We start from the raw sequence: 11,099 nt of genomic DNA, 5'->3' as shown, positions 1-11,099 counted from the left end.
AGTAAATGAAGCAAAGGATACGATCATTTTGAGGGTATGAAGACAGTGTAGTGCTCCATGGGGGAATTTCTGGTACAGTCCTGCATGTGAGAAGATGGGGAAGTGTGCGTGAGGGTTGAGTCTTGGGCAATCTCTGTGTTACCCACAGGCTTGAGAGACTTAGTCCATTCTCTCCAACCTCTGTTCTACAAACTACCAGTGGATTTGTTGTGTCATCTCAGACACATAGCATAGGAGTAAGAAGTTTGTCCTTTCTAGGCCGGGCGCGGTGGCTCAAGCCTGTAATCCTAGCACTTTGGGAGGCCAAGACGGGTGGATCACGAGGTCAGGAGATGGAGACCATCCTGACTAACACAGTGAAACCCCGTCTCTACTAAAAAATACAAAAAACTACCCGGGCAAGGTGGCAGGCACCTGTAGTCCCAGCTACTCGGGAGGCTGAGGCAGGAGAATGGCGTGAACCCAGGAGGTGGAGCTTGCAGTGGGCCGAGATGGAGCCACTGCACTCCAGCCTAGGGGACAGAGCAAGACTCCGTCTCCAAAAAAAAAAAAAAAAAGTAAATGTCTGGATCAGGAACGATGTTGCAAATCAAATTATCTATTGCTTGAATGGAGGCCTGGTTAGTAGCTAAGGAGACTAGTTCTTCCTAAAAGCTTTCTCTTCATTCTCCCGACCCACTAAACTGTAAGTCCCATATGAGCGACAACCATATCCTCTACTCTAGTACAATGCCTGGAATATAGCAGCTACCCAACATGGATTACTGAGTTTCTGATTAGCAGTTCTAGAGGGAACTTAAGTTGCATTTTTTTTTTTCTTGAGACAGAGTTTCACTCTTGTTGCTCAGGCTGCAATGGCACAATCTCGGCTCACTGCAACCTCCACCTCCCAGGTTCAAGTGATTCTCATGAGGTCAGGAGATTAAGACCGTCTTGGCCAACATGGTAATAACCAGTCTCTACTGAAGTACAAAAAATTAGCCGGGCGTGGTGGCACGTGCCTGTAATCACAACTACTTGGGAGGCTGAGGCAGGGGGATCGCTTGAACCCAGGAGGCGGAGGTTGCAGTGAGCTGAGATCGCACCACTGTACTCCAGCCTGGCAATAGAGCAAGACTCTATCTCAAAAAAAAAAAAAAAAAAAAGTTTCAGCTTCTAAAATGGTATCTACGGATACAGCCTAGAAAGATAAAACCTCCTTGCGGGTATTCAGTAAATTTAAGTGTAAAGGGGTTCCTGAGACCAAAATGTTTGAGAATCTCTGGCCAGGATAAATGGACACAATTCAGATTTTTTCTTAAACATTAGGGCAAGAAAAGGTTGGCCTAATTTACCTCCTAAGCAATTACAATGCTGATAAACAATGAAGGAAGACTTAGCAGTTTATTTCAAGCCATTGTAAACGATGGAAGAAATTAAGGGAAGCAAGTGGCTGTCTAGGTTACCAACCACAGCATAAAATTAATTTGCAGTTTTGATTTACTCCACAAATTGCCTACTAGAAAAGGGTTATGGCAACCCAGAAGTTCTAGAACAGGCTATATAGTTCAGATGAAATGTGCAATGACTTAAGTCATTTTAAGTGGGAACTCCTGATTCCATAACCATTTGTGAGCCCCAACAGATGGTATTTCCCTCCCCCATCACCACATAATTACTGAGAGACACAAGCACAAGATTGTCATTCACTTTTCTGCATACTTTATTTGTTACAAACATACAATTTTTTTTTTAAATATAGACTGTAAAATTCCATTTGCAAAAGTCTATTGTAAGGAGTGCACACCAGCAGGAAGGATTCTTAAATTTTTTCTCTGTGAGTTTTTCTGTCAGTTTTGCTAGTTAGTGGTAAATACAGGACCCGCCATTTTTACAGACCAGTCTGAAGCTTCTGACTGTATTCACATTGCTCTTTTGAAGCAGCCCTGCTCCTCTCAAAATTGATCAGAATCTGAGCTTCAACCTACAAGCAGTGAGATCAACAGCCCGTCTGGACTCTGCTTTTGAACGGTTTTCAGGAAGTGTGATTTCTGAATGGGTACTGCACTTCACAGATTTGAATTGCCCATGCAGCTCTATGTTTGTTAAAGTGCATTCTTCTTTAAAAAATAAGAGGAATAATCTTTACTCTTTAACCAAGGTACTTAAAAAAATGAACTTTTTGGTCTCTCAGCAGATATTCCCAAATTGATCCTATCACTACAAATTTTAGTGTTTTATTTACAGACATTTATAGGGTTACAGGTGGAGGGGACCTTATAAAATTAAAGGTGCAGCTTCTCTTGAAGCAGAAATCAGTTCTACAAATTCATACATAGGAATACACACTTGGTTTACAATGCATAAGCATGTGGGTATTTACACAGAGATTTAAGACATCCCCAAAAAACACATTTTAAAGTAATTTCCAACCTAAACTCTAATTGTACATCTAGATCAGGAAGCTGTCTCCTGCTATCAAGATTTGGTTTTAATTTACTCAAATTATTTCTGTAGATTCTCTACTGGCAGGACATCAGTCCCAGCTTTGGAGTGAATAATCTAGTCTAAGGAAGCCACTGGTAGATATTATGATTGGCAGTGAAGATTCCTATAGAACGGAAAATATGTTATCTGGAAATAGAAGACAAATTAATATTTAAAAATGATCTTGGAAAAACATCTGGAGGCCCAAAATAATAAATCCCTACAATTGTTTTAGAACTTCAAAAAAAGTCCAAATACACTGACGATCTTAGTTACTATTCAAATATTGATAAGTCATTGAAAAATAACTCAGATTTACTTGTCTGCTACCGAAATGTGCAAAACCATGGACTCGTAAGTTTGTCCCATACTGACTTAAAGCCAGTTTCTAGACTTTTTGCTCAACCTACTGACTTTTAGAAATTCAGAGAGTAGGCTGGGCATGATGGCTCATGCCTGTAATTCCAGCACTTTGGGAGACCAAGGTGGGCAGAACACTCGAGGTCAGGAGTTCGAGACCAGCCTGGCCAACATGGTGAAACCCCGTCTCTACTAAAAATACAAAAAATTAGCCGGGTGTGGTGGCGCATGCTTGTAATCCCAGCTATTTGAGAGGCTGAGGCAGGAGAATCACTTGAACCCGGGAGGCAAAGGTTGCGAGCTGAGATCACGCCATTACACTCACTCCAGCCTGGGCAATAAGAGTAAAACTCCGTCTCAAAAAAAAAAAAAAAAAAAAAAAAAAAAATTTCCAGAGTGCTTTTGTACACAGGGGTGACATGTGGGCTGGAAGAAGGGTTTATGTCTAATATCAGTTCAAAATGAAACTCCCAAATTCCTACAACACAAATGTGTTTAACGACATAATCCAGCTCTTCAATTCTCTTGGGATTCTCCCTGTAGTTATGTCTCTGAAAAAGGAATTTAACAAGAGAATAAACAAACCACTCACCATCCTATTTCTAAATATAAAGATTCTTCCAACCAGCCTGATCTTGCAACTCAGAGTTAAGACTGGGGATGAAATATTTGGCTTTAAGAAATAAGAGATGGCCTAAATGGATATTTTGGAAAAAGTTAGCTATTGAAGTGTTATTTAAGGTAAAGCGGAAAAAAGGACAAACTCATGCCTTCTGCAGTATCCTAGTGGACACTGAATAGGGCTATTGCTTTCTTTCCAATACTGTGGGCCCACATTTCATCATACAAAAAAGACATAATTAGTTCTCTTATTCATGTCAATGGATATTAGATATAACACAAGGAAAATGAAATTTGCTTCTAGACTCAAAATCTGTTGACACTTAGAAAGTATAATTATACTTTTTAATTAAACTGTTAGAATCATCTATGGAGAAAAATGAGTTTTAGCTTCCAATAAAGCTCTGCTCTTATTAGAAATCATATTAGGCAGTGAAACTACCAATATGGCAGTTGCTATTCTATTGTTTTAACATGGCTCTACCTATCCCAATTGGAATGTCTAATTCAAGAGGCATGAGTTAGATTTTCAAATGAAATGATTGTGAATAGAGGTGATTACATTGATGGCATATTTCCTATTTCTTTAGGAAATATAAAATACATTCATGAAGGCCTTACTTGGATCAGGGGTACAGTTATCAATTGGGAATCTCTAAGGTAATAAGTTTTCATGATGCAATTTTATTATTTTTTCATTTTCCAAATCTAATTTTCAGTACTGATAATTGGACAATTGTTCAAGTAAGAGTCTGTTAAATCCGTCAGTAACAAAACTGAGTTTTAAGACTGAGGGCTGGGAAAGGTGACTTTAAATAGCAAAGTCAGACATATCAAAAGAACTCACTATTCAAGAGTCCAGCTATCTGCTGAAACTTCTAGGGGGCTAATACTTGAAAATTAATGACTTTGTTTTTTCTAAGTTAAAACAGGGAGAAATGAAGTTATAATTTGCCATTTCCACCTTACATTTGGAATTTATTTTTTTTTTTTTGAGACGGAGTCTCGTTCTGTCACCCAGGCTGGAGTGCAATGGCGCGATCTTGGCTCACTGCAACCTCTGCCTCCTGGGTTCAAGCCATTCTCCTGCCTCAGCCTCCCAAGTAGCTGGGACTACAGGCACGCACCACTATGCCCGGCTAATTTTAGTATTTTTAGTAGAGACGGGGTTTCACCATGTTGTCCAGGCTGACCTGAACTGATCCGCCCGCCTTAGCCTCCCAGAGTGCTGGGATTACAGGCGTGAGCCACCGCGCCCGGCCACATTTGGAATTTCAAATGGGGCATATGACACATATTCTTTTTTGTCTATATTTTCTTAAGGTAAATGTGTTTTTTTTTTTTTCTTTTTTCTTTTCTACAAACTATCTCCCGCCCTCCCCAGCCCCACCCACACACCCATTATCCAGTATACTGAATGGGAGTTGTAACTCTTTAGGAAGACAGCTAATTGATTTACAGTACTCTAAAACCAACCCTGAAAACTGATAATCTCATTCACTTACTATAACTTCAGTGCTGTGGTTGACAGAAAAGAAAAAGTTACCTTAAGGCTCAAGGGAAAGTAACTTATTAAATTGTGAATGCAGCATTGTTTACTCTCCCATCCATTGGAAACTAGCAAAATGCATTCTGGATCAATAATACAAACCTTCTAACATTAGCAAAGATTTCTATTCTTCTTACACAGAGTTATAACAATATTCATAAGCAATTATCTAAGGGAGCCTGAGAAACTATGATCCACATCACACAAAGATTTCATGTATTTCATGATCAAAAAGTGCTTTATCTTTGAGAAATGTCAGGGTTAAAATGGAAATATACAATGTAAAGTCACTTGACATTTTTTCAAGTCAAGTACAAAGTAGAAAAGGAGCAAAAAGATGGAGGCTCTGCTCTCTGAACAGGCCTTATGCATGTGACTTTTAGGGTTTACGAAATTAAAATTGTTTTAAGAATTAAAAATAGTGGCCCTTTACACCACTATATTCTAAAACCTGAGATTGGACATCAAAACAGTCAACTTTGTTATTCATCAGAGCAATTCTGATACTTCCTAAAAATAGAAGATAACTCAAATGAATTAACTCCAGGGTCAAAAACATTAATTTTCCCCAATCAAAAAGGAGACCGATCACTAACATTATACCAAGAGTGCTGCAGAAAGACAAACTCTCAGCAAATGAGTCATTTCTATATAAGCAAAAAAGTCACTTTTTTCCTTCCCTTTCTCACTGATCAAGGCCACACTATTTTCAAATGAATATCTACTGAGAGATCAGTTGTGCATTGGATAAAGTACCATAATTGGGTTAAAAATGAAAACAAAATTTACAGTGAAGAATACTTATGTGCATGGCTTACACACTCCAGCTTCTCAATTTCATCCACCTCAAGAGCAAGATAGATGCAAAGTCACCTTGTGTAGATTACATTCTACACCCCTGTAAAGCCAGTCAAGGTCACATTTAACAAAGCATCTTCAGCAACTACAGTGCCTGAAGTGTGCAGCCATTTACAGACCACTCAATATGAGGGCATTATTATAACCAGCCTCTTTTGCCCACAACCCTGCATTTTCAGATAAGACAGGATAATTGTTTTGTTTTGAGAAAACTGAAGCTTGAATCTCTTAAAAGACCTGCAATTTACTGCAAAGTAATCCAGAGGTAACAAAGGAAGCAGGAGGTTAATGGCTGCCTGCACCAAAAGCCTCTCAATCATTTTGCAGTAAATAATTATGGAAAGTGATGTGACAAGTAGCCATGTGTGTATCACAGCTACAGTCATTTATACCACCTACATGCCTCCGATAGTTACATAGGGTGTTTGGGTTTTTGGTTTGGTTTTCACTTTGATTTTTGGTGCCATACAGATTTATATTTTGTTCTGTGCAGCATATGCACTGAAAAACTTGCTGCTGTTCCACTTGCTGAAATGACAGGCAGGGACAATAGAAACCAAAACATAGTAGGAAGAGTAGTAGGATCTCTTCACAGATTTTTATTCTTTTGATTATGTTCCTAAAATTTGGCTTTTCTTCTTTGTAACTATGGTAGTTTGGGAAACAAACCTTCTAACGATTATCTGAAAAGTTTTAGTTTCCTACTTCTCAGGAATATGACTATTTTGATTAGCTGGGATGTTTGCCAAGCTTAAAAAAAAAAGGCTCAAAATCATTCATAGCAACAACTGAAAAAAAAATTGGTTGTTTCCCATGTCTGTACAATCTGACTGGAATTAACAAAGACCATTTCCTTTAATAAACTATTAATAATATTTACGAATGAATCCCTGTGTTTTGCAGGTTTCTATTGTCCCTAGTAACTGGAATGAAGATCAGTGAAATGCTACAATTAATCCACAGCCTTCTGCAATCTTCCTGCAGTGGGAAGAGAGGCCATGAACCATCCCTTGCAGGAGAAACAAACCTTAGAGATTGGTTAAGACTTAAAAACCCACCACTATGACATTACCACTTAATCTTACATAGGCAGGTCAAAATTTTAATATAAATTACTTTTGCCAACACATAGCTTATGCATTCTTTGCTCCTTTTTTTGGAGGATTCTCAAATTGATATCTAAAGATTTACATATGATATATTACTGTTATATGGTCTAATGACTAAGAAAAATTTCTCTGGTAACCAAAGCTGATGCCATATATGGTAGTGTTCTTGGCATATACTCTATATGCCTCAGACCACTTCCACATTCTTTCTATTCAGCTAATTATAGCTTAGTAGCCACTGGTGAAGGATTGTGAAGACCCTGTCATTTCTACAGAATAGAAAGGCAAGGCTAGTTACTGCAATTCAGCCAAACAAAAAGAAAAATAAACCAACCCCTTGAAAAGGAGAGGTACTGCACCTTTGCAAAATTGAACTGGCTCACTGCAGCTGAGCAACAGAACCACCACTGAAGCAAGAAAACAAGTTGGTCTATACAGGAATTGTACATGGTTTGAAAATGAAAAAGTTACAGCAATCAACTAATAGCTGCAACCTTAATTTTCATTGCTGCCTCAGAGTTGAAACTTAAACAGTTTCTGCAAACCTAATGCTAGCTTCTCAGCTCCTTTACTAAAACTATTTAGGAATTTGTTCTCCGCAGCAAAGAAATAAACACTCAAAACACATAGGTAAATACAGCAGGACATTATTGAAAACAGCTGCCTTGTAGTACAAAATACAGTACAAGTATACGGATGTCATTAAAACATCAAAAATACTATTGCTCCCATACAATTTAGGAAACATTCTTTGCAACGGAGAAAAATTTAAAAGAAAGCTTTAAAAAAATCTGTTTAAAAATTCTACTGTGGATGATGAGAGTAGAGAAATAGTCTGAAAAGGGCACCAATGTTTGTGGCTCTTCCACTTTTTTTTTTTTTTAAATCTAAGATCAACAATATTCTGCATCATAATCTATTTTTTTAAAAAAAGCCTAATTTTATGTACACAATTATTTCCCGCCCTCTCAGCCACAAATACATGAAAACCTTTTTGTATATTACTCATTTCCCAATAAATACAAAAAGATTGTATAGATTGAATAATACCAAAATAAGATAATAAAAAGGATATGCAATAAATTAAAAAGGCAGCTCAAATAAGGGGCAGGCATGCAGTTAAAAAAAAAAAAATACTAAGATTGTGGAGGTGGGGTTACTTGCCTCCTGGTTGAGAAGGTGTCACACAAAATACCTGAAAACTTTGGAAAGAACGTTAGCTCCCATTCAATTCAAAGTTACCTAGGTCTATGACATTTCTAGGAATACCTTTTGATGGGGTGGGATTAACTTGATTAGTAAAAATCATTTCTACTGAAAATCCATTTAAAATATAGAAGAGGCGATCCTTGAAAACCCCAACTTTTATTCTTGAAAGACAGCTGGATTAACTGGCAAAAGCCAGTTTGTTGAAATTTCAAGATGGTATAAAAATGCTTCCAGGATATAGTCAGCATATTCACGTTAACTTCAGTTCCTTTCACAGATGGATTTCAGCTTCCACCGGGTGCACTGCTTGAATCACTCATCCATCATTTGCCAACTCTGATTGTGAGGTACTGATACAATGGATCAAGTTCTTAAAAATTTTAAAAGAATAAATGATGCTGGAATTCTGGACCTGAGGATCTTTAGTATTTGAACAAATCCACAGATTAAACTGAAGGTAAATTAAGACTTCAGTTTTGGTTATTTCCAACTTTTCCGTGAGGATGTATATTCCATTAAAGCTCAGGCTTATAGCCACACTGTTCCTTTTGTAGGTAATCTTCAAGTTTTATGGTTTAAAATCCAGCCAACCAGTGGCTGTAACAGCCGAATTAGCCATAATTCACTGGCTCACACAGTGGAGATCTGGCTCTCATTCATACCAAAGCCATTTCTTGGTAATGACCTCCATATTTAGAGATCAGGGGAAGAACTTTAGTGAGCAGCAACCAATCCACTCAAACAGTCTGCCTTGTGCTTTATGCCTGACTTTTTCTTGTGCCTACCTCAGCAACCCCCAATGTAAAACTGCTTTTATCTTCGAAAATTTTTTGTCAACTTTGGAACTATTTTAGTAACGGATTCTACTCCAAGCATTGCTATCTGAATCCACTGGCATCCCGGAAAACAATTCTGCAAAGACAAGACATTTGCCTTGGTCCAGGTTCCATGCAAAACCATTTTTCAAAAAAAATGGATCCAATTTGGTTCTGTATTCTTAGATGGCTTCTTGAAATCTTATCTTTAACCCATGATTATCCCAAGTTGCATTTCTTTTCATGAACCTGAACCCTCAGAACTGGATAATTGTAAAGGCCTCTCTTCTCAAGGATTCCATGAAGACCTAGATCCAAAATGCTGATTTCAATGGAGGTGAAGGGATAGACACTGCAAGAGTGAGGCGTAGAGAGAGATCTTTTGTGCCAGATTACCCAGATGCAACCTAAATGCAACTGTTATCAATGGTCTGGGTAACCGGGACGTGTTTCTTGCCCCGGATGTGCAAGGATCTATTCCCTCCAGGGATTATCCTCATGGGTTTAGGAACCTCAGTTGAGAAACAACAGAAGCTGAGACAATTTTATGCAGGTGAGGAGATGCTGTTGTCCTCTTTGCAGGTTGCTGTCAGTTCCTTGGAACTTGACTGCTTTTCTCAAGTTGTCCGTCACTGTTCTCTTACGATTATTTCTCTTAACTATATTATGTTTTGTTTTTTTCCCTCTGCGGCCTCCCTGGCTCCCTCTCCACTAGCTCACTGGGGATGAGCAGGAAGGGGAATTCTCTAGCCAAGAGGATTGTGGTGGGGTGGAGGAGGCCTGTAGGGGAAGCTGCCTGTTTCAATCCTCATCCACCTCCTCACCCTCTGACTCTTCGCCGCCGCCGCTGCCCCCACCACGTCGCTCATAAAGCTTATCCCTCTGTCTTTCCTGGATTTCTTTCATCTCATCCGCATACCGGCAAAAGGCGCCTCCGAACTTGCCCCAGGCTTTGAAGGGCACGGTGATGGCATTGCGGTAGGACGGCTTCACCTCGCTCACTCGCAGAAACACCCCGTATTTGTTGCAGCCCACATCGAAGAAGAAGCGCTTGGAGTCCACGGTGATGGAGGTGCCCTCCGGGAGCTCTCCATACAGGCCGCCCCCTGGGCCGCCGGCGCCGCCTCCCGGGCCGCCTGCCAGCTCGTCGTCCTCGCCTCCGTAGTCGTCGATGAGCTTGGCCAGCGCGTCGCGGAACTCGATGAGGCCCTGCGCAGGCAGCGCGATGGTCTGGCCGCTCTGCAAGCCGCCGGGCCCGGGGCCCGCGCCGAAGCCGCCACCGCCGCGGTTGACCGTTTGGCGGATGCGCAGGAAGCGGCCGCGCTGGTTCTCCTTGAGGTCCAGGTAGTACTTGCGGTTCTCACGCACCAGGAATTCGCTCTTGAGCGCGCGCCGCGGCCCGCCGCCCTCCTCGGCGCCCGCCGCCAGCTGCTCGGGGCTGCTAGGACCCAGCTGCGCGTAGTGCTCTATGAAGTCGCCCAGTGAGTCGCGGAACTCGGCGGCCACCGCCATGGACAGCGTGAGGCGGCTCTTGGAACCGCCCGCGCCCACCTCGGCGATCTTGAGGAAGCGGCCTTTGGCGTTCTGCTTCACATCTAAGTAGAAGCGCTTGTTCTGGATGTCCAGCCGCTTCGAGGCCAGCTCCTGCGTCTCCTGCTCGCCGCCGCCGCGGGACGCGGGCTGGAACCCGCCCGGCCCACCGCCGCCGCCGCGCTCGCTGCCGCTGTCGCCGTCCGCCATCTTCTCGGCCGCCGCCTCGCCGCCACCGCCCGCCGCGCTCGCGCCCCCGCCCTCCGCCCTGCGGCTCGCGCTCCGGGGCCCCCCAGCCTCGCCCGCCCGGCTCGCTCACGCGCTCCCGCCGCTCATCGCCGGCCGCCGCCGCCCCCCATCGCCTCCGCGCCCCGCCCCCGCCACTTCCGTGCAGCCCTAGGCACTTCCGGCGCGCGACTTCCCGTGAGGTCACTCCGTCCCGCCCGCCGCGGCCTCGCGGCCGGAAGCGCCGCGGCGGCGTGGCGCAGAGGGGTGACGTCACGGTCCGCGCTGGGCGGGCGGCAAGGTGGGAGTTGGTTAGTGCTACTGCTCGGTTTCTAGTCCTGGGGACTTGCCAGCGTT

The 11,099-nt window shown here is 42.2% G+C and overlaps 1 protein-coding gene across 1 annotated transcript; it reads right to left on the bottom strand.

Annotated features, from left to right (window-relative positions):
• Positions 1-1,678: 1,678 nt before the first annotated feature.
• On the bottom strand, positions 1,679-10,765 carry PURB (purine rich element binding protein B). The gene has a single exon (XM_025379756.1). The coding sequence runs from the start codon at positions 10,725-10,727 to the stop codon at positions 9,789-9,791; it is 939 nt and encodes a 312-aa protein (XP_025235541.1). The 5' UTR covers positions 10,728-10,765; the 3' UTR covers positions 1,679-9,788.
• Positions 10,766-11,099: the final 334 nt, after the last annotated feature.

Source organism: Theropithecus gelada, chromosome 3, assembly GCF_003255815.1.
Source record: "Theropithecus gelada isolate Dixy chromosome 3, Tgel_1.0, whole genome shotgun sequence".
Classification (NCBI taxonomy): Eukaryota; Metazoa; Chordata; class Mammalia; order Primates; family Cercopithecidae; genus Theropithecus; species Theropithecus gelada.
This window is presented reverse-complemented; position numbering and strand designations above follow the sequence as displayed.

Coding starts and splice junctions, on each gene's coding strand:
- PURB (XM_025379756.1), bottom strand. CDS start 10,727: ATGGCGGACGGCGACAGCGGCAGCGAGCGCGGCGGCGGCGGTGGGCCG.